At 55.0% G+C, this 23,627-nt stretch overlaps 1 protein-coding gene across 5 annotated transcripts; it reads right to left on the bottom strand.

The window, feature by feature from the left end:
* Window positions 1–781: 781 nt before the first annotated feature.
* Window positions 782–23,357, bottom strand: MSI1 (musashi RNA binding protein 1). Of its 5 annotated transcripts, none has more exons than XM_057526743.1 (15): window positions 23,208–23,357; window positions 22,998–23,038; window positions 22,354–22,435; window positions 22,171–22,255; window positions 19,254–19,295; window positions 17,696–17,788; window positions 14,051–14,099; window positions 12,805–12,887; window positions 12,196–12,313; window positions 9,544–9,624; window positions 8,270–8,326; window positions 5,402–5,470; window positions 4,413–4,600; window positions 3,897–3,960; window positions 782–2,543 (listed from the first exon to the last, which is right to left on the bottom strand). In XM_057526743.1, the coding sequence occupies exons 1-14, from the start codon at window positions 23,264–23,266 to the stop codon at window positions 3,919–3,921; spliced, it is 1,089 nt and encodes a 362-aa protein (XP_057382726.1). In that variant the 5' UTR covers window positions 23,267–23,357; the 3' UTR covers window positions 782–2,543; window positions 3,897–3,918. The 5 variants fall into 5 exon arrangements, with proteins under 5 accessions (XP_057382726.1, XP_057382727.1, XP_057382728.1 ...); XM_057526744.1 differs by having other exon boundaries at window positions 4,413–4,567; XM_057526745.1 differs by lacking the exon at window positions 8,270–8,326.
* Window positions 23,358–23,627: the final 270 nt, after the last annotated feature.

The raw sequence follows: 23,627 nt of genomic DNA, 5'->3' as shown, positions 1-23,627 counted from the left end.
AAACAGAAACTCTGTAACCACTAAGGAATAACTCCCTACTCCCATTCTGTCTCTATGAATTTGCCAATTCTAGGTACCTCAAATGTGTGGAATCATACAATATTTGTCCTTTTGTGTCTGGCTTCTTTCATTTAGCATAATTCTTCAAGGTTCATCCATGTTTTAGCATGTATCAGTACTTCATTCCTTTTTATGGCTGAATAATATTCCACTGTATGGAAAGACCATGTTTATCCATTCATCTGTTGATGGATACTTGGATTGTTTCCACCTTTTGGCTATTGTGAATAATGCTGCTATGAACATTGGTGTACAAGTATCTGAGTCCCTGCTTTCAATTCCTTTGGGTGTATACCCAGGAGTGGAATTGCTGGATCGTAATTCAACGTTTAGCTTTTTGAAGAACCACCAAACTATCTTCCATAGTAGCTATGCCATTTTACATTCCTACTAGCAAGGCACAGGGGTTCCGATTTCTCCACATCCTCACCAAGATTTGTTATTTTCTGTTTTTTTGATGATGGCCATCCTAATGGGTGTGAAGTGGTATCTCATCATCAACACTAAGCTTTTGAGGCTGATCAAGAAGTTGGAGATGGGAGCTGGGTCGAGTGGAAAGTGAAGATTATTCCAGGAGGAAAATAGGAGAAGTTAAGGGAAAACAGGGTATCGTTGGGGTACCTAGACCTGAACGCACAGAGAGATGCACGACACTCACAAGCTCAGGCCCGTTTTCAAATAATTTATTAGGAATTTAAAACTGAAAATAAAACCTGGAAAAAGAAGTTACAGATGTGGAGAGAAGAGACACCGGAGGGTGGTAACTTGCTGGCTTCGAAACACCGTGTAACATCTTTTTAAAAAATTTCCCAAACAAATCAGAAAACGGAATTCCAGGGCCCTGAGCCCATGGATGGGCCCAGTGGGGTGGGGGAATCACAGGAAGGGGAGGAGAGGGAAGCTAAGTCTCTTATGACTCAGCTCAAACGTGTAGAAAATTAAAAATAAAAACCAATAAAATGCAGCTTCTCTTTTATTAGGAAACATTTAAAAAAACAAAGAAAAAAAAAACCAAAAAACACAAACAGCCGCGCATCTCGGTAACAAAGATTATTGCTTTGTGTTCTCAGGGCTAATAGGTTAAGCACCTCACACAGACAATTAACTCTCCAAAGGGGGTTTTCACGGGCAGGGACTAAAATGGGGAAGGGAGCTTAGGACCCCAGCCTCAGACCTGGGGGAGAGGACACAGAGAGGGGGGACGACGGCGGTGGGGGGGGGCCTCAGCCCTGCCATGCCAGCCTGGTCACTCGCTGTTCATGAAGAGTCACGACCTGAGCCTCTTTTTCCTTTGAAGGGGGCTCGGGGGGCTTGCGGCAGCCAAGGGGCTCTGGCCACGGGACCATCCTGGTGGGGAACTTCAGTGAGAGAATTTGGGGGTTCCCTGAGAAGCCCTTTGCTTTCCCCTGGGGTCCGCCCCTTCCCGAAGTGCCCCCCCCGCCCGATGCCCACTTACGGGGGGGCTCAGGGCAGAAACCATGAAGGCCCGACTAGGTAGGGGGCAGGGGGAGACCTTTGGAGAGTTAATTCCTTTCCAGCAGTGGCTCCAGGTGAGCCCTTCTCTTCCCTCGTTCCCACACTGGGTTTTCGGGGTGAGCGGGCCCAAGGCCTTGACCCCTAGGGCCTGAGAGAGCGGGCCTGACTCGGCCACAGTTGAGGCCTGCAAGCTTACAGTAACGGTGTCTGAGGAAGGTAGAGAAACACGGTGGAGGGGAGACCTTTGCCGGGTGGGGCGAGGCGATGCCCTCACCCCCAAGGGGTCTTAGAGAGGGGTGTGGGCTTCACCTCACAGTATTTACATATGATACAGGACGGGATGGTTCCAGGGGCTCGGCCTGGCCTACGCAGCCCTGTCCTCTCCAGGGCTGGAGGGAGCTGGCCAGGGGCCCGCACCCACATAGACATTTTGTTCTCAGCTGGTGGGGGGGGGGCACCTGGCCCCTTGCCCCCTGCGGCCTGGGGCTTCACATTCACAAACCTAGAAATAGTTTTAAAAAACGGTTTCTTTAAAAAAAAAAAAAAAAAAAAAAGGAAAGAGAAAAAGAGGGAAAATCGGAATAAAAAACCAGGGTTGTGGCTGCGGCCTGTAACAGGCCCCCTCCGCCCTCACTCTAGCTATGCACAAATACAAAAGCCTTCTCGGGAGTCCTAGGGGGGCGCGGCAAGGAGAGCGGGGTGCAGACCCGACAGGGGAGGGGAGAACCAGGGTGGGTGGAGGTCAACTGGCTAATCCAAAATAAATAAAAGCGGGCAGGGCAGGACAGGGGAGGCTGGGGAAGAGGGGGAGGTTAGTAGGGGAGCCAGACGATGGATGTCCGGCGGGGGCGGGCAGCAGGGCAGGGGCCGGGGCCCGGGGCGGGGGAGGAGGGGGGCAGGCAGTCGCGTCCGAGTCGCTGCGGGGGAGGGGAAGGCGGCTGCGGCTGAGGTGTCCCCGCCCCCTTGCTGGCTCACTCGTGGTCCTCAGTCAGCTGCAGGCCGGGGCGCTGGAACACAGCGGCAGGTTATGGGCGTGCTGCCCCCGCGCCTCTCTGCGGCCCCCAGAACACAGGTGTCCTCCTGCAGGCCTCTTCCCCTAATCCCCTCCTAGGCAAGCTTTGTTCGTACACTTCGCATTTTCTGTTCCGTTTGGAACCCTCTTTCCCATAGATTTTTGAATGGCTGGATTTGTTCAAACCTTCTCAGAGATGCCCTCTGAACCCCTAAAGTAGGTAGACCCCTCACACACAGTTTGGAATGATCTCACTTGCTCACTTGATTTTTGTCTGTAGAGTGAGAGAGGGGCCTTGTTTGTCTTCTACATCCCCCTTTTCTGGAATAGTGCTCAATAAATAGTTGTTTGAATGAATGAATGAACAAAGGAAATGTCACTGGGTCACATAGTGCCCCACCATACACAGCATGATGACTGTGTGTGCAGGGTCCTCCCGTCCCCTCACTCTCTGTATACGCATATACGTTGATAGTATCCTGTTTTACCAGTTGACTAATACTCCATTGTATGCATGCAGTTTGTTTAACCGCTCTCCTGTTGATGGGCATTTCAGTTATTTGTAGTTTTAAAAATAAATGCCTAGATGTGGAATTGTTGTGTTAAGGGCACGAATGTTTAGTCTGGATAAACCTGCCCTTTGGAAAACCTGAGCCAATTTGCAGATTGTCCTCCCCCCTCATCATTGCTGGGCATCATCAGTCTTAAAAAATCTTCGGGGACTTCCCTGGTGGCGCAGTGGTTAAGAATCCGCCTGCCAAGGCAGGGGACAGGGGTTCGAGCCCTGGTCCGGGAAGATCCCACATGCCGCAGAGCAACTAAGCCCGTGCGCCACAACTGCTTAGCCTGCGCTCTAGAACCCGCGAGCCACAACTACTGAGCCTGCACTCTAGAGCCCGCGAGCCACAACTACTGAGCTCGCGTGCTGCAACTACTGAAGCCCGAGCTCCTAGAGCCTGTGCTCTGCAACAAGAGAAGCCACTCCAATGAGAAGCCCACACACCGCAACGAAGAGCAGCCCCTGCTCGCTGCAACTAGAGAAAGCCCGCGCGCAGCAACGAAGACCCAACGCGGCCAAAAATTTAAAAAAAAAAAGGGTGCTGAAAAAAAAAAATCTTCGCCTGAGAGGCAGCACGTGCTGCCTTATTGTTGTTATCATTTACATTCCTTATGGAGCAGTCTGAGCCGCTTCTCCTGTTCTTTGACCACTGCTGGGATGAAGGTCTGTCTCCTCGCTGGGCTGTGGGTTCCGTGAAGGCAGGGACGGGGGCCGTGTCCCAGACTAGGCTGCCCAGTACTCGCCTTCCCAGTGCCACCCCCACCCCAAGGCCCCTGCCCGCCTCCTCACCTCCTGCCACCTGCCTCCTGCTTCAGTGGTACCCATTGGTGAAAGCTGTGGCAATCAAGGGGCCCTGGAAAGAAAAGAATTTGACTCCTAGATTCCTGGGGGCAGCAGAGAAAGCCCAGGGGCTCCTTCTGTCTCTCACAGGAGCCCCAGGTGAGGCACAGACCTTCTCTAGCCCTGCCCGTATCTCCCCCACTAAAAGATTCTCCAGGGTAGGGCCTGGGAATCTGCATTAACCAGTACCCTGGTTAAAAGTAGGGCACCCCTGAGCTAGAATCTAGCCTCCAGGCAGGCAGAGATGGTGAGTCTCATTTGCACAGTATCCCCAGAGCACATCTAATGCCTGGCATACAGAAGGAGATCATTAAATGTCCACTGAATGACTGAATGATAACCCTCACTGTTCCTTGGTTGGTGACACTCTCTCCATCCGTCATCTCTTGCCTCCCTTCTGCCCCCACAGACAGACAAGGCCTCTCCCTCCTTCAACTTCAGGGTCCTCCAGGTCCAGCCACTCACCCCAAGACTGTGGCCGAAGCCAGTGCTGGGGGCGGGGCTGGCAGCGCTGATGTAACTGCTGACCCCCGAGTCCTGGTTCGCTGCCCCATAGAGCTCGGCCATGGGGCCCGGGCTGGTGGTCCCCAGGAAGCCCCCTGTGCGGCTGGGAGTTGAACCTGGAGGGGGAGCCATCGTCCAGGGGTGAGAGCCTGGCAACCCAGAAAGAAGACGGTGATAGCCCCGGCGCCCGCTGTGACCTCCCAGCACCCCCTCCAATCTGTTCCACCCAGCCTGACCTTGGCCCCTCCCCCCTGCCTCACCCCTCACAACCCAGAGGGGCATGTGGGATACCGCCCGGAAATCCCCCAGAGTCCATCCACGACCCCCCCACGCCCCAGCCCGGGCCCCCATCATCTCTTGTCTGACCGCTCAGCAGCCTCTTCATTGACCTCCCCTCCCCTCTGGAGCCCCTTCACACCTGTCCCCACCCTGCAGCTGCGTGCATTTTCTAAAATGGACATCACTCTGCTGCTTAAAATGTTCAGTGTCTCCCCAGGACCCGGTTCCTCCCACCTCCTCCCCACTCCCCACTCCTGCACTCCACCCATGCTAACTGGCCTCCAAGCCTTTGCACCTGCTCTTCCCTCTGTTAGGAATACTTTTCTTCCTGTTTGCCTTCAAATGGGAAGTTAAGAGGTGCAACCTCCTGGAAGCCTTCCCGAGAGGCCTGTGAGCTCCTCTGACAGCTGACATCCCCCAGCGGGCAGTGCCATCCTTCGGTGTGACTGCCTTTTTAATACCTGATGCCCCACCAGCCTGTAAGCTCTGGAGGGCAGAGACCACGTCGGTCTCCTTCCTGGCCGGCCTGCCAGGTGCTCAGTTCATATTCGCTGAGTGAATGAATAAGTGAGTCCCTCTGAAAAGGGGTGGCAGTGGCCGCCTCCCCTCCCCTCTAGAATTCTCTGCCCCCTGTCCCCCTCCCTCGCTTCCTGCACCCCAGAAGGCCTCACCTGTCCCTCGAACCACAGCCGCTGCTGCCGCTGCCGCTGCCATGGGTCCGTAAGCGGTGAGAGGAATGGCTGGAAGGAAAGGTATGGGCGCTTCAGTGTGGTGGCTGAGGGGCAGAGGGGGATGAGGGCAGAGCCTCTCCAGCCTTACCCCACCTCGGAGGGGTCAGTGCAGCCCTGGGGTCAGGCAGAAAGACTCCCTTGGAGAAAGGGAGGCGAGAGGATGGCCTCCCAGGGATCCTCAGCTTCTCCCCTGGACTTGACGGACACACTTGAACAACCAGACCTCATAGCGGGTGCGGGTGGTGCACCCCCGCCCTGAGCTGCTCTGAGCGTCGCCTGCAGCTGCCCCCTTCTCCAGGGAGGGCCCTTGGCTGAACGGGGGCTACTTAGCCCAGGGGTACACAGAGATTATGTCCCTCTTCCCAACCCCAGTCAACTGGAGCCAGTGACTGACTGACACGGGTACCAAAAGCCAGGCTGTCGCCCCAAGGGACCAACCAGGAGGTGCATTAATTCCTCCCCCACCCCCCGGTGGGATCCGGCTGAAGCTAGACTCCAGTCCAGGCCACAAGCCCATTTCACTCCTTCTGCTGCCTGGCCGGCTCCCTTTGCTCCCCTTCTCCCGTGAGCACGTCCTTGATACATCGTGTGCACGCAGTTCCCTGCTTCAGGGGCCCCTGACCACCACCCAGGCAGAAATGACCACTCCTTCCTCCAAGTCTCCTCATCCCCTTTTCTCTGACCCCCTCTTCAGACACAGGGATCTGGCTATTCCCTGGTTTGCTGTCTACCCCACCCACCCCACCTCCGCAGCGCCTAGTACCCTGCCTTGTATACAGTTGGGGTTTAATAAGTGTCAGCTGAAGGAACAGTACTAGGAGGGACCTCTGCTTAAATAATTGGTCGGGTGAGCCTGGAGCTCCCTCGGGCCTGGGGGTGAGCGCCCCCTGCCACTTGGCTCTGCCACTGCAGCCCTTGAGAGGCTACAATCCCAACCAGAGCCAGGGTCTGGGGAGTTTGCACGTGCCCTCTCCCATCCCAAGATGTGCCCCTGGGGGCTGTTTTGGTGACCCTGGCCCTGAACTGGACCTGACGCTAGGGACCCTGAAAAACAACCCTGAAAGTCCTTGGCTAGGCCATTGGGCCAGGGGATTAAAGTTTAGGATAGCATTCCTGCACCGCTGGGAGACAACTTGCCTAAGGTCTTCATAGAGTTGGCACCTTCTCACTCAGACGTCACCTCCTCTGAGAAGCCTTCCCTGACCACCCCTGCTGAGGCAGCCCCTCACCCCTGTCACTAACACTTTAGCACATCTCCCTGTTTTATTTTCCTTGTGGAACTTCTCACCTTGAGAAAGTATCTGATACTTGTTTATTTACTTGTTTAGTCATGTCTCCCTCCACTAGACTATCAGCTCCAGGAGAGCAGGGGTCTCGTCTGTCTCATTCCCTGCTGAATCCCCACTGCCTGGAACAGCATTTGGCCCAAAAAATATTGATTAAATGCACGAAGGAAACACCCTTGTCTCTTGAAGGCGAGGGAAAAGTCTGGACCCCAGACCTCCAAGAACTGCTTAGCCTTGAACCCACGTCCTCCCTGGCCAAAATGTCTGCAGAGGGGATATTTCTTCCCTCGGTTCTTTAAGGGCAGGGCTGGGCTCTGAGGTCTGGTCTGGGGCCCAGTTAGGCATTTCCTCAAAGCAAATCCAGCATGCTCTTATCACAGCAGTAAAGCATTACTCATTTGTATAATAAGTATTTCTCTCTCTCTCTAGAGCACAAGTTCTGCAGATCAGAGTTTGGGTGTCTGGTCCCTGCTTTGCCTCCAGGGCTTGGCAGTGTCTCACACAGTAGGTCCTCAACACAAGAGTTCTGAAATGAGTAGGAAAGACCCCTTTTCGCTCCCCCACTCACTCTGCTCAGGGAAGAGCCTCTATCACCCCCACCACCAGGACTCCCTCCCCTTCCTTCACCCCAGGTTCCTCTTTCCCCTCCCCCATTTTGGGGCCCCCCTGAGCATCCCTTGGAAGGAAGGTCTCATCTAAAGCAGCATCCACGCTCACGTCCTCCACACACGGCTAGGTTCGGGGGGAGTCTGGGGATGGGGTGGGGGGAGAAGCAGGTTGAACAGAGAAACCCCTTGCAGCCCACCTCATCTGCACCCACACCACCCCGCCCCTTGCCCTTGGCCTGGGCCTCAGCCCTGGCCCCAGCTCCAGAGCTGAGCTGACTGGCCCAAGTAAAAACTCCAGCTTGAGAAATGGCTCAGGATGGCCAAGCACATCACCTACTTGCCCAGAAGTTGCAAACGGGCTGGATTCGGCCCTCAAATATGTTGCATTTGGCCTGCAGTGGTTTAAAAATTTGAAATTGGTTGCCAACATTTGAAAATAACTGAAAAATTCATTTGAAAGTGAAAGCTGGGTTTTGGGCTTCTCTTGGAAAATAAGATCTGTAAGTTGTGGGTCTGCATCCCCTCCCGGCAGGGTTGGCTGGCACTGAGTGGAGCCGTGCCCACTGCCATGTCCTGACGTCCCCACCCGGCCCACCTTGCTCTGAGTTTGAGACCCTGGCTGGTTCACCACTGGCTCCCAGCGCCTACAAGGTGCTTGGCATATGGGAGGCGTTAGATAAATATTTGTCAAATGGATGAATGAGTGACTTCGCCTCCATCTGCTGGGCTTGGCCCTATGCCCCACCCTTAAGGGCCATGCAGCTACACAGACTGGCCAGTGCCCGAGTCTGCTGCATCCTCATAGACTGGAGGGCAGGAGAAAAGGGTCCCACTAGCTTTCCCTGGGAAGGTCCCTGGTTCATTCTCTTTCTCCCCATGTGGCCTGTGAGGTGTATGAAATCCGAGCGACTGACCTGTAAGCTCGGGGAGGACTGGGGCGCTCGGGAGAGGGGTCCGCTCTACACGGAATTCTAAAATGAAACGTAAAACAGCTTAGGAAGATGCAGGGAGGCCTCTTGGGCATGGCCCAGGGAGGACAAATGCACCCACAGGGACACTGGGTGGGGGGACAGGCCATGCACAGGACCCGAGAGCTGGGGATGGGGAGAGCACGGTCCCCAGCAGGCAAGGGTGGGGAAGGAGACACAGTCACAGAGAAGGGAGACAGACAGAGAAGGGAAGAGTGGGCAGAGTTGCCACCTATACCCTGGGCACCGGGCGATGCTGGAGCTTCTGTTCCCGCTGTTTTTCTTAAAAGTCTTGAAATAGCACTAAAATATCTCCCAGAATCCATCTTTCCTCCTATTTTCTTTGGGGGGCGGGGAGGAGCTGGGAAGGTAGCATTGATGGGAAGCGACGATCCTAGAACAGCTCTGCCACTTTCTAGCTGAGTCATCTTTGCAGTCACTTTTCCCTTCTGAGCCCATTTCCTCACCTAGAAGATGGGGATCACCATGCCTTCCCCCAGAGATTACTGTCAGGACTAGACAACAACATGTGTATAGAGAATTCCAAGCTGGACTGCCCAAGGTGCAAGTGCTTAGGGGACCTCTAGAAAAATAAGACCAGAAAACAAACAAACAAAAGCCTTGCAAAAATATGAAATTTGATATTAAAAAAAACATTGAATAGTCATCATGGGAAAGCTCAGAACTTTGTTGGGCTTCTCGCCACTTACGAGAAGGCCTAGTGTTGTTTTTATTTTGAATTACAAATGAGGGTGGTGATCATCTTGCTTTTAAATTGTTTTTCAGCGTTCAGGGTCTCCAAAGGTCTTGTCTGCCCTGAAAGGGGCTCAGAGTAGCACATGGTCATTATCGGTGAGTCCGTAAGGACACAACCAATGTTGGCCCTCAGGGAGGTTGCCCCCACAAGCCCAATGCCCTTTTGGTGGAAGTGGCAACCCCGGAGGCGGGTAGGGAGGAGAGAAAGGCAAGAGGCGGGCAGAGATCAGCCTGGGAGGGAGGGGTGCCATGCAGGGCCACACGGGGAGCCCCCCCAGCTTCTGGGGAGGGGAGGGGGGGATGGGTGGGGAGAGGCGCTCCTTCCTCAGACATGCCCTTCCTTCCAAGCCTCCAGCAGGCAGACCTCCCCCATGCCATGCACCCCCAGACACCGCCCGTGAGGAGTCAGATTGCCCGGGAACCAGGGACATGCTGGCAGCAGAGGGACACTGGGCAGAACTTACCGGGGAACTGGTAGGTGTAGCCAGGGGCGAGGCCTGTATAACTCCGGCTGGCGTAGGTCGTGGCTTGGAAACCAGGGTAACCTGATAGGGCAAGGGGACCAGTGTCAGATGCCTTACCTACAGCTCAGCGGGGAAGGATGTGAGCCTCTCATTTCCCTCCCCACCTTGTATCATGAATAATAATCAGTCATATTTACCATATACCTTCTGCATGCCAAGCCCTGTGCAAAGCCTGTTGCACACTTTACTCTCTCCTTAAACCTCATAAGAATCCCAAGAGGTACTATTAGGAGCCCCATTTTACAGATAGAGAAACTAAGGCTCAGAGAGGTGACACTTATTAGCTGAGAATAATCCAAACTCTTATCAAGGCCCTTCATGCTCTGGCTCCTGCCTCCATCCTGTCCTCATATACACCCTGCCCCTCTCTCACTTTGCTCCAGCCACATTGGCCTCCCTGCTGTTTCTCAAATTCACAAAGCTCTTTCCCACCCCGGGGCCTTTGCACATGATGATTCCTCTGCCTGGAACACTCTTCCCCGGGTTTTCACATAACTATGTCCTTCTCATTGTGCAAGACGCAGCTCAAATGTCACCTCCTCAGAGAGGTCATCACACAAGAGACCTCCCTTTCATCAGTTACAGTATTCATCATGTCACCCTCCCTGGTTTTTCCCTTTCAATATTTATCATGTCACTCTGGTTTTTCCCTTTCATAGCACTGATGACCAGTATCTGAACTTATCCCAGGATTTCTTTAAGTGCTGATTTTCTGTCTTCCCCATCTTTTATTTCTGTCTCTCCAAAACACCAACACGGTACCTGCTACTTAGTATACATATATTATAATAGATATTTGCAGCTTTGAAAGAAAGATCACCTAGTGAGTAATAATGGTGTAATTGGGATTCAAATTCAGATCTGACTGGCTCCAAGTCTCTTAACCACAATTCTCACTACTGGTTAGAGGTTTTCTTTTCCGCCCCCCCCCCCCCACTTTTTAAATGGGGTGAAACCAGCTAATGAATTGCTTTGAAAAGAAAATTTTCTCAATATTCCACAGGAGGCTAAAGAGACAGAACAACTAAATTCAATACTTTATTCTAGCCTGGAACTTGTTCTGGAGGACAAAATAGTTATAAAGAACATTACGGGATCAACTGATAAAAATCAGAAAATAGATAATAGATTAGATTAAAATATTGTATCAGTATAAATGTATGAATTGATAATTATAATGTGGTTTCATGAAAGAACATCCCTAATCTTGGAAAACACACAGTGAATTATCTAAGGGTAAAGGGCCATAATGCATGTAATTTACCCTCAAATGATTCAGGGAAAAATCACAAGTGTACTGTGTGTGTGTGTGTGTGTGTGTGTACACACACACACATACAGAGAAAATGATAAAAGCAAAATGGGTATGATATAAACGATAGGTGAATATGGTAAAGGGTATATGGGTGGTCTTTGTACTACTTTATTTTTCCAACTCTTCTGAAAATTTGAAATTACTTCCAAATAAAAAGTTAAAACAAAAAACTTCAGGAGAAGACAATGCTCCACTTGGCGGGTACATTCCTCACCCCCTCTATCTGTGATCCCACTCCTGACCCTCTAGCCCATGCTATACCCCCTCCTCTGAGTCCCCAGAGCACCCCTCCCCCATCCCCAGCATAAAGACCCCCTTGTACTTGTTCTCTTTCTGTGTACATACATCTTGTCTCTCCAGGGAGACTGTGACCTTCCTGGGGGCCCAGCTCAGACTTTTCACCCTCAGTCGTGGGTCCCAAGCACTGATGATTCGTGCTCAACTTGCAAGGCTCACGGTAACCTTGACCTCCTCCAGGGAGCCTCCCTGACCCCCAGGTGGATTTAAGTGCCTCCTTGGGCCTCCCACAGCCTCCAATCACTGTGGTGACACTGCCCATTCACTTCTGTCTCCCACTTGATGGGAACCCCCATGAAGGCAGGTCCTCTCTCTCAGAAGCTGCTCAATAAATATTAGTTGAATGAACAAGAAGAAGCAGCCTTCTTTCTACCTTCCCAGAGGCCTTTGTGTCTGTAAATGCTGTTCCACCTGCCTGACCACTTTTTCCCTCCCCTGCTCCCTGCCCTCCCGTAACTAGCTCCTACTCAACCCACAGACTCAGCTTAAATGTGACTTCTTTCTTAGCTTCTCCAAATCTTGGTCAACTTTGCTATGACCATGCTCCCTTGGCATCCTATAATTCTCATCCTAAAGCTATTTATTTATGTTCTTACTTATTTTTTTCCCCTGCCAGACCATAAAGCTCCAAGGAAAGTCACTGTTGTAATTCCTGGCATAGGGCCTGGCATTTATAGTTGCTCAATAACTGTTTACTGGACAGATGGGTGGACAAATAGAATGGACGGATGGACGGAAGGACCAATTAATGAGGAGCAGCTGGACCATTCTTTTGGTCACCACCAGAGGGCAGCACCCTACAACCAAATCGGCCTACCTTCATTAGGACGGGCAGACCTGAGATCCTCGGTCCACACTCCTACCCAACCACTCAGACAGGAGGGCAGACCACCGAGGAGATGCAACACCCATGCAGCCCCTGGTAGCCCCGGGAGCAGTTTCGGGCAGGAAGAAGTCGCAGATGCAGGCCTAGCACATACCCAGCATGCCGATGCCCAGCATGAAGGCGTCCATTCCATAGGGCATGACTCGAGACCTCCCCCGGGCCGAGCCAGTCGGTGACATCACCTCTTTTGGCTGAGCTTTCTTACATTCCACCTGCAATGAGACCTGGCAGTCATTCCCTCCTATAGACACAGGTCACCCTCCTATTCCCTGGCAGGCCTCTTTATTGTTAATTTCATGGTTACCATTTCTGGAGGGATCACAGAGTGCTAGAGATCAGCTTTGCAAGCAGTAGTTCATCGAATGCTTACACCAACCCTATGATGGAGGTACTGCTGCCACTCTCATTTTACAGATGAGGAAACTGAGGGTCAGAGAGGGGAAGTCATCTGCTCAATGACTAGACTAGTAAGCGGCCGAGTAAGGATTTCAACCCGGGTCCCTGTGAGCCCACCAGCCATGCTTTCTCACAGCTGTGGGCCACTGTCTTCCTGTCCAGATTTTCAGGGGGTGGGAGAATTGGCTCTGCCCCACTGACTGTGAGGCCCCTCTGCCTGCCTGCAGAACCCCCAAGCAGCCCTGGCTGGCTCAGCCTGGAGCCCTAGTCTCCTTCTGCACCTCCACCCCATCCAATCCCGGCTCACCATTTTGTTGTTGATTTCGTGGAAGTGGATTTCACACACTTTCTCCACAATGTCCTCGCTCTCAAACGTGACAAAGCCGAACCCTAGAGGGCAAAGGCAGGCTCAGAACCGGGCTCATGGTCAAAACCCAGCCCCAAGTCATACCAATAACACCACTCCCCCCCTCACAGGCAAGTGTCTAAGCATTAACAAGAAGCTTTGTTCCCAGCCTAGCAACCTCTCAACTACCCGATGAGACAGGGTTTCAACTCCCAAATCACGGATGTGAAAACCAAGGCTCAGCGAAATGACTTGCCGAAGACCACGTAGCAAGTTAGAAAGAGGCAGAGCTATGATGCAAACAACATTCAACATGCCTTTTCTCTTCCTCAGATGCTTTCCAAGGAGGGGAAAAGAGCACACACAAATACTTTTAAAAATGCACACGAACGTGTACAAGTATATTTTTGTACACAGATACACAGATATATGGTACACCTAGGTACCCATATATCACAGAGACACTCCCCAGTGCTCACAAATGCATAAAGGCCCCTGTGTACATGTACAGTTACTCTGACACGCTAGATCTACAAAACTATCAGACACAGACACCCTCACATGCACAGACAAAAAAACACACACACACACCAGCACATACCCCACTCCCCAAACAGGCTAAAAGGCCCAAAGCTCTGAAGGCACTGGAGAAACAACCCCGCCTCCTCCTGGGTGTGCCCCAGGGGCTGGAATGGGATTTCTCAGAAGGCAAGGCCCTTGGGAGAAAAACAACCAGGCAGTGTACACCCGGTGGCCCAGATGCTCACAGGTTCAGGGGCAAGGGTCCTGGGGGCTGGGCTCAGCCGATGGGTGGGGCGAGGGGGCAGTGGCAGGAGCAGACTGCCTGGGGCTGTGGAGTCAGCCTGACCCGGGGGTGGCCCGGTCTAAGCTCTGGTTACCAGGGACAAGGTAAGCCCAGGCAGACACCGGCTGGGCAGACACTGGCTGGGGCGGGGGTGGAGGGCTCAGCTGCAAGGGGAGGAGAGGTCTGCTCCTCTGCTCCTCTCGGGTGTCTGCAATTCGGCAAGTTTCTAGCACAGGAAACGGCGGGACAAAAGCCTTCTGTAAGGCCAGGCCCCGGAGAGGATGCAGATCCTCGGGGATAGGATGTCAGGAGGCGAGATGAAAGGGCAGCTGTGACCTGTAGCCCCCTGGCTGACCACAGGCCCCCAGCCTGGCCTGGGAAGGGGGAGGGGGCCAAACTCACCTCGGTGCCGGTTGGTGGTTTTGTCAAACATCAGCATGGCATCGTCCACCTGAAACAGAGCTACCGTGGATGACCCACAAGACACAGGGTCCTCCACCACAACCCAGGAGCAAGGGCTCCGACACCCGTTCCCCTCTTGCCCAGTCCAGGCTTTATCTTAAACCTGCTCCCTGGGTAGGGGACAACTTTCCATCTGCAACCCCAACTGGGTGCCACAGCACTACCATTCAACCCCCAAAATCTCAACAGGCCAGCCTGAACATATTAAGCACCAAATATATGCTTGGCACTTTGCCCCACCATCCTCTCCTCCATATTCCTTGCATGGTAAGATCCTCATTTTGTAGATAAGGAAATGGGCTCAGAGACATGAAGTCACCTACACAAGGTCACCCAGCAAATCCCAGATCAAACCTGGGAGGAGGAGGCATAGAATGGGTGCTAGAGGGGAAAATATAGTAGTAAGATATGAGGTGGCGAAGTGAAAACCTCTTTCCTTTTTGCAAAAGGCCAAGAGGACAGCAGCTACTCCATCCAGACCCAACTCTCCTCTCATGGTACAGATCTTTTCCTCTAATTGAGGTTTCCTTTTGCTAGAGGCTGTAATTAAAGCAAGTAGAGTTCAGTGCCTGGGCTTCTTGCCTCCCACTGACTGGGGGAGGGGAAAGGGGTGGAGGAAGGAGGAGGGTCTACATTATCCCCCATCCCTTGGACTCCAGTCTTCTCTTCTTGCTACTCCCTCAAGGCATCCTCTTGGATACATGGACAGCCAAAGTCCTTCGCTTCCCTTCTGCAGTTCCAGCTTCCCTTTGCCTACATCTGCTGCTTCCCTCCTTGCCCTCTTAATTCTTCAGCCAGTGTCAGCTGTCTCATGGGGTTAAGCTAAGGTCTGATTCATCCTCGGTGGAAATCAAGGGCTGCCTCTGATACTGCCTCTCCCCCCTCCACATCCCACTCCAGCTGCTGACCCTCCCCCAAATGGTCAGACACCCAAGGGATAAAGGAAAACTTCCTGAGGCCTTGGGGCACAGCCTCTTCCCCACTCTCCTTTGCTCTCTTTCCAGGCCGTCATCTGCCTTGTTAAAGTGGAAAGGGCAGCCCCTGAACTGGGTGGTCCTCCAGTTCTTCTTAGGCACCAAGCGGCACTGGGCCCCTGATTTTCCCCTGGGAGAACCAGGACACACATACCCCCCACCCCACCTCCACTGAGCCAGGAGGCAGCTGGATCCCTGGAGAATCTCAGGGGGAAATTACATCTCCCTTCCCAAGAAGCCTCCTGCCCCAGGGCCCTGCAGCACAGTGCCACCCTAACTCCCATGCTATGGACCCATTCTGAGCCCACATCCCAAATTAGCTAGACAGTCCAAACTGGAAGGACAATGCATGTTTAGCACAGGGAAAAGAGAAACCCGGAAAGGAGGCTTGTGATAGAAGCACAAGCTTTGAGTAGGACAGGCTGGAATTGGAAAGTAAGCTTGGCAAGCAGCTTTATGTCTCTATGATTCAAGTTCTTCATCTGTAAAATGGGTATAAACAGTGTCTTATAGGGAGGAGTTAAATGAGATAGTGCATGTAACACTCTTAACTCATAGTACCTGGGATACAGTAAGTGCTTAATGAATAACAGCCATTATTATTATTATTATTATTACTTTTATTATAGAGGGGCTTACCCACAGTCACATGGGGGAAGGTGGCAAAGCTAGAGACAGAACAGCTGGACACCACTGGCTTTGAAGTTTCCATGAAGACAGTGCCTGTGCCAGTTATGACCATGACCACCCTACTGAGCACCTGGACTTGTGCTACTGTGATTATTTTTTGAACGAATGAGTAGATGAACCAGCCACACCCTCCTCCCCCATCCTGCAGCTTTGAGCTCCTGCCGGACCCATAACTGATTCAGCCCAAATCCACAGCCCTTCCTCCATCCAACCTTCCCACTCTACCAGCCCTGGCCCCCCAGACCCTTCAACCTGGGCCTTGGCTGGACAGACCCAGACTGGGGCACCGGGGTTGAGGCCAAGGCACAGAGCAAGGAAAGTGGCTGGGGGTCCAGGGGACCCCCACCAGTGTCCCCCTCCTGAGGCCAGCTGAGGGGAGAGAGGCTCCCAGCCCAGTGTCCTTAATAGGCTTTGGTCTCCATGGGAACCCAGGGGCAGGGGGGCTCGGGCGGGGGGAGGGGAGGCGGCCGAGGCCTGCTGACCAGTGGGAGCCGCCAAGTTCGGCGGCCGCTAAGCCTGAGTGGCAGCCATGGCGGCTGACCATTGTTCCCCCCTCGGCGGCGGCCCCTCGATCCGGGCGGGAGGCCCCCCGCCGCGGGGCCCTTGGCATTCCCGGCTGTCCCCCTCGCTCCCTGGCAGCCTATTCTCCAGCTCCCCCTGGCCTCCCCGGGCCGGTTTCACATGCCAACGCCGATTTAGGCCCGAACAAAAGACGCGGCCGCTGACGGCTTCTCCTGGGGCCCGGTTGCCATGGCAACGCCGGCCCCGGGGGCAGGCGGCCTCCAATCACAGCTGCTGGATCAGATTAGTGCGAGCTCTAATGCTCGGCGCTCAGACACAAAGACACCCCACCGGAGCCGAGCGGGGCCTGCTGCTTCCCAGGAGCGCCCTTCCCTCTGGGGCCCAGGCGGCCGACCTGCCCTGGGTCCTGTGCCCGGGTCCCCGCTGAGGCGCCTGAGCCTAGGCCTCTGGCCCTCGCATCGCCAGCATCCGCTGGCCAGGGGACCTCCCACCCTCTCCCCCTCTACCCTAGAGACGGAGGGGTGGGGCTGGAAACCCACCCAGTCCCCAGCTCACATCCCATTCCCAAGCCACGTTCTCCTGTACCCTTTGCCTAACAGGGAACTGAAAGAGCCTTGACGGGAAAGTGGGATCCAGCCTGCAGCCTGTCTCACGTTAGAAAAGACCAGGGACCCCAGCACTAAGCACAGCAGCCCTACTTCAGCCCCAGACTTAAAACTTGGTCCCCTCCTAGCCATCTCTCCATGGGACCTTGATGTTCACATTGCTCCCCTTTCTGGGGACATCCTATTGTCTGATGTCACCACATCTGCTTCTGCATGGACTAAATGGCCCAGAAATGTAAGCTCCATGCACCTCAGAGCTAAGAAGCAGTCCTCCGGGACTGATCAGGAATTTGGGGTGGTCTCTTCAGCCCCTCCCCAATAGCTAAGAGATCGGCACCCTCCCCCTCAGCTCCCACCTGTGCAAGGAGGGTCCTGAGTACAACTGGGAGTCATATTTATTGCTTCCTTATCATCCTCACCAGGAAGGAGTGGGGGAAGGTACAACCGCCCGTGGACTGGACAGGTGCAAACTCCCAGGAGGCCAAGGGGTGACTGGATTGAACTGGCTTCGCGAGCACAGCCTCCCTCAGGAGAATGAAGATAAGCAGGAGAAGGGCAACAACAGGGACAGCTACTGTGTGGCTTCTCTCCCTGGGGACGTGTCCAGAGTCCGAAGCCCACAGTTAGGCCAGGAGCCTGAACGGTGGGTTGGCCCAGTCTCACCCACAAAAGGACCCAGCCCCCTTTTCAACTCTTGCAGGAATTGGAATGACCTGGCTGGACTCCACTTGCTACTGACCAAAATTCTACAGGCCTTTCATACCCCCCAGCCAGCACCCCCAGTTTTGACCCACCTTCCCGAACTGCTCAAAATACTGCTTCACGTCTTCCACCGTGGTGTTTACTGATAGCCCCCCAACAAAGATCTTCTTCGTTCGAGTCACCATCTGTTAGGGGAGGGAATGAGAAAGTGGGCATCTGAGTCCTGTGGCCTACCGCCACCAGCAGGGGCTCCAGCCCTCCTGCCAGGGCGCCAGCTGACAAGCTCTCTGTGGCCCCAGCTACTCGGAAGCTCCCCCTCCCCGCGAGCTCCCCTGCCTCTAGGCCTGTAACGGGCAGCTGTGTACCCCACACCCTGGCTGGCTCGCTTCCTGGGGTCTGTGTAAGGAAGGGGGTGGCTTAGAGACCCAGACCTACAGCCTACCTCAAAGACCCCACCAGCCCCTCCTGGGAGAGGCCAAGGCCCATCCCAGGGTCCCCCTGAACTCAACACCCGACATTTTCTTCATCAACCTCCTCCCAACCCAACCTCTGGCTGCCCCGTGGCCCCAGCCCTGTTTTAGGAAGAACACATGGTCCTAATTACCCCAGGAGTGCATGGCTAATCCATGGCAATTCCCAGCCCCATCCTAACACTAAAGCACCTTCTGTCACCAAACTGCTTAATGGAATTAACCCAATTCCGACCATGTGCTCCCTGGTGCGGCTTCCTTCAAATACCTGCTTCATAATTGCTTTCAGGCCCTCTGCTGGACTCTTCCAGTGATGCCCTTTTCCTGTCTCCTAAAACCTGCCTCTCTCCCTTTGCTGTGGCAGGAGCTGGGCGCCATGACTCAAAATCTTAAAGCATCCTAGTTCCCACCGACCCCTTGCAAAGGGGGAATTGAGATCTTCTGGAGAGGGACCTAGTCCCAGGACACATGATAAATCAGCAGTCTCAGGGGTCTTGATCTCTGTACTGTAGTCAGCCTTCCGCCTGTCTCCTGTTTTCGACTGCTTAAAAATTAAGATGTGGCTAGTTGCCCTGGGCCCTGGAATAGGCCCCTGTCCTGCACCAAAAGTTTTGAGTTCTGTATAGCTCAACTGCTCAGAAATCTGTTTTCCATACACCCAGAAAAACTCGCCACAGCACCAGGGAAAAAGAATACTTGGGAGGGCAGCCACAGTCACCCAACTTGAAAGATAACAGGTGACAGACATCATGGTCCCTTCCCACTCTGCAAGCCCAACACACCTCACCTCAGAGGCGGGGGGTGGTAATTGGGGGGTCAGAGGTAGCTCCCTGGCCTGACTTTAGCTCAGCCTCAGAGGGTAAGTCTGGGCTGTGTTTGACCTCCCAGAGGTGCTGGACACAGAGGCTGTGATCTCCAGAGTCAGAATTAGACCCAGGGTCCAAAGTGTACTGGCTTCAAATACAGGGCAATGAATCACCTGAGGGGTTCCTCCTTCTCTCAACAGATGGAAAAATGCATGGTGTCTGCAATTCACAGAACAAGGACGTGAAGAATCGTCCCTCCTCCCATCCCAGTCCATGCCATTAACACTCCAACCAGAAGCCTCTTCCATAGAAGGGAATGCTGGGAAAATCACTGCCGGTTGTACACAGCTGCTCCCAGACACACACATACCTACCTTAGGCTGTGCTCGCCGAGGAAAGGCCACCTTGGGATCAATCTGAAAGGGAAGAAAGAGGTAGAGGGGCGTTGGTTATCACACTCAGCCTGAAGATCTGAGGACCTCTCTCATCCCAGGACACAGAGGTGACAGAAACCACCACAGCCTCTGGCAGGAAAATGTAACAGTTAAGCATTTAGGCCCTAGAGCCAGGCTGTTGGGTTCGAATCCCACTTACACTGCTTCCCAGCTGTGAGAGCTTGCACAAATTACTTAACCTCTCTGAGCCTCAGGCTTGAGCTCACCAGCAAAATGGACCAATACTAACATCCACCTCAAAGGGCTGTCACCAGATTATTTGAGGTAATGCTTACAAAGCACTTGTTGTCTAGCCCTCAGCAAGAACCAGAAAAAAGTAAACAAAGTGTTATTCCTTCCAGCACCAGGTATATCAAGGGCCTTCCTGCCTGACAGATACCTGTCCAGGTGAGGTATGCGATCCAGACTTCGGAAGCCTTGTGAATGGAAACACTCTTTGCCTGAAAAAGGCTTCAAGATAAGAGTTCATAAACCACCAAAGGTAGACTCAATTCTGTTTTCCCAATACCATCGACATCTAACAGCCCTTCTTGAGGCCGCAAACAAACAGTTCCCTGATAATACAGCTCGGCTTGGGGTGAAGCAGAGCGCAGGTTTGGTGACACGCAAGAACACGGGATTTGAACTCAGAAACTTTGGGCCCCTGGCCAAGCCTGTGATCTTGGTAACTTGCCTGATCCCTCTGAGCCTCAGTTCCCCCATCTGCAAAGTGGGGACAATAGCACCCACTTTTCCCAGAGGGAGCTGCAGGGAATCAAATGAGATAATGCAGGTGAAAGCATTCCTTTGTGAACTGCCCTTCATTGCACAAACAAAGGTGCTATTACCAGCAGGCCACCTTTGCCCTTGGCTGTGAACAACCAAAGGGGAAAAGCAAGATGCACCTGGGTACTCCTGGGTACTATATTCGTACTGACAAACAGCAAAAGCCAGAGCACGAGACACTGTGATCAATGCACGATCTATGAGGCCCGGTCATTTCAGAGCTTCTTGCCACTCACATGGGTGGAAACCACTCAGAAGTTCACCAGCCAATCGCAGGGAAGATCTATCTTTCCCCAGAGTTCCTTCCGTTCAAAACTCAGCCTAGTTCTAGGCAACGGGCTCTGGTCCCTCACTGCCCAAATGGCACAAACCAGGGCCAGCCTCCCTGGTTCCCCCTCTGGAATCTACCCACAGAGAAGGAACCTCCAAAATCCACACTGGGAAATGCCTCCTCTCTCCCCAAATGCCAAGGGGCTCCAGGGATAATCACAGCTGCCCATTCTCCTGTCTGAAGGTATGATTTCGTACCTCGATGGACATGTTCGTCCTTCTATTTCTCCTGGAGGCTGCCAGAGCACACCTCAGACAGTCCCCATGTGCAGACACTGATGGGGAGATGGTACCCAAGCTATGTCCTGCAGAGCCACGCACACCCAATCCTTGACACACCCTACCTCCACTCTGACTCACAGCTGGCAACGTAAAACCCAACAAGTAAATAAAAGGTGAAAGTCAGAACCCAAAATAGACTCCTCACAATAAACCTCCCTTCCCAGGCTGGAGAATGCCAAACACAAAGCCCTTGCCCTTTTCAAGTCCCAAATCTCAGAAGGATGCCCGTCTCATCCTCCTTCCTCACCTCTCTCTTCCCCTTATCCATCTTCCATGCCCCCGCCCTCAGCTCCAGCCCCAGCCCCAAAATCTCTGCTTCCTGAGCTGCAGAAGCCATCAGTGCATTCTGAGGACAGGGGATGGTAGGAGAACAGGCAGCTTGATGGCAGATAATCACCAAAAACAATAGGCCACTGTCTCTCCATTCCCAGCTTGGGTCACTCAGTCTGCGCCAAGAAGATCCTTTCAGAGCCGGCAAAGTTGAGGCCTGGCCTCATTTGCTCATTACTGCGAGCAGGAGTGGGAGCCACTGGGCAGAGATAACAGGAGCTGGGGACAGGAGGTAATTTAACAAATTCTTGGGCACAACCAGCTATTGTTGCAGGTAAACAGGAGCCAATGACTGACCCAAGCAGGGAGGCCCAGGGCTGGAGGAGAGTGGGGGAGTGTGGTGAGAGATCGCACTGTCCCGGCCCCCTGGCAGACAGTCACCCCATCACAGAGGAACCCCTCCTCTGCTTTCTCCTCTTCCCTCTCCCCTTGAGCTGGGGCCTGTGCCAGCGCCCCCTGCAGGGCCCAAGACACTGGGGGAGCAGTGAGATAGCAGCAAAATGTTCCCGGAGTTTGAATGCCCAGCAAGCAGCTTCTCCTCAGATCTAGCTGGAAAGGGTTGTCTCCAGGCAAGCTAGCTCCCTTCTCATAAATCCCTTCATGGGCAAAGCAGGTTCACGTCTTCCACACAAAGCAAGGAGCTCATTGACCAAAAGTCAGGGGAGGAGGGAGGGAAGGAAGAAGGGAGGGGGATTCAATGATGCTTTGCCATTGGTCTGGAATGGGGTGGGGGGAGCCAAATACTAGTTAGAGTTCGGAGAAGCCACGGGTGGGTCACTGCAGCCCTGACTCACCCAATTTGGGCTAGGGGAGGGACCTAGCCCCACCCCAAGCTCCTCTCTGAGGCATCAAGATTAGTATGTACAGGGAGGGGATGGTAGCTGCGTCTTCCCTCACCGGTACTGGAGGGGTTGGGGGGATGCAACATCTCCTAGCTGGCCTGGGATTTTCCTGCTCCGTCTCCCCTCAACTCTAGTGACAAAGTTTCAGTGTGTGGCAGCCCTTCTACTCAGAAAACTCCCTCCTTCCTTCAGGACCCCATCCAACTGTCCCCTGGGGAGAGGCCTGACCCTCTCCTCCAGCGACCTCCCTCTCCCCAGGGACCCCCGAAGCCCCGAGGGCCACTCACTGTTTTGGAGTCGAGCTCGTGCCGCGATTGCGCCAGTACTTTATCCACCCCCGCCTGGTCCATGAAAGTGACGAAGCCGAAACCCCTGCGCACGGTAGTGAGGGAGAGGCAGATGGTTACAAGGCAGTGAGTGGCGGCGGAGGGGGGCGAGCCGGGAGCAGGAGGAGGGGGTGAGGGGCTCACCTGGATCTTTTGGTCAGGGGGTCCCGCATCACCAGACACTCCTTCACCTCCCCGAACTGGCCGAAGTATTCGCGCAGCCCTTCTGTAACCACACACCCGCCTTCGGACCAGCCCGCGCCCCGCGCCCTTCCCCCCTTCCCGCGTCCTTTGCCCCCAGTGACCCCGGCTCGGCCCGGCCGCCCCCGCGCCAAGCAGGCTGCACGCTCTCCACCGCTTCCCCCACCCCCGGTCCTCACCCGGCTCCCGTGGAGCCTCCTGGCGCCCACTGGGGGCCCCAGGAAGCTGAGGGCCGAGCTGGGCTGGAGGGGGGACGGCTCCGGCCGGGTTCCCGCCGCTCCGGGAGCCGCCTCACAAAAGTTTGAGCCGCAGGTGCGAGCGGAGTTGGCGCTGCCGCCGGCGGGTCCCGGGGGCTCAGCCCACCCCCCGATGCCCCCTGAACCCCTCATCTCCTCCCCTCCACCCGCTGGGCCGTGCGCGCTAGCCGATCGCTCTGCGCTCTCGGGGTCCCCGGGCGGGGCGCGAAACAGGGCGCGGAGGCGCCCGGGGTCAGCGGGGCGCAGGGCCGGGCTGGGGTGTCCGGTTCCGGGGCGCCGGGGGGTCCCGGGTGCCCAGCCGGGCCGGCGGGCGCTCCCGGGCTCGCTCACCCTGCGTAGTCTGCCAACTGAGTCCCCCGATGAACATCTTGCTGCGGGAGGAGGAGAGACACAAAGGGCCCGCGTGAGCGCCGGGCGCCCGGGCGCAGGGGGCGCGGGCCCGGGCCCCGGGGAGGCCCGGCCCGACCCGGATCGGCCATGTTGGCGGGGCCGGGGCGGGCGCGGGCCAGTAAGGCCGGGCCGGGCCGGGCCGGGCCGTACCAGGGGTCGTGCGGCGAGTCCGGGGAGGCGAGGCCGGGCTGGGGCGCGTCAGTCTCCATCGGGAGCCGCGGGCGGCGCGGGCAGCGGAGCGGCGGCGGCGGCGGCGGCGGCAGCGCTCGGCGCGGGGCAGATGAGGAGCGCGGCGAAGGGGGCCGGACGGACAGGCCATGCTGCCCCCTCCCCCGACCCCGCTCGGGCGGGCGGGCGGGGACGGCCGAGGGGAGGGCCCGCCGGGGGCCGACCTGCCGGCTCCTCCCCCCGCCGCCCTGCGAGCATAAATCCCAGCGCTCGCCGGTCCGCCCGGGCGCCCGCGGAGGCGGCGGCGCCGGGACCCCGCTCCCGCCGGGCTCCCGGGTCCCCGAGGGCGAGAGAGACCCCGAATCCCGAGGCGGGCCGGGACCTGGGCGCGGCCGCACCCCC

This window comes from Balaenoptera acutorostrata, chromosome 13 (assembly GCF_949987535.1).
Source record: "Balaenoptera acutorostrata chromosome 13, mBalAcu1.1, whole genome shotgun sequence".
Lineage (NCBI taxonomy): Eukaryota > Metazoa > Chordata > Mammalia > Artiodactyla > Balaenopteridae > Balaenoptera > Balaenoptera acutorostrata.
This window is presented reverse-complemented; position numbering and strand designations above follow the sequence as displayed.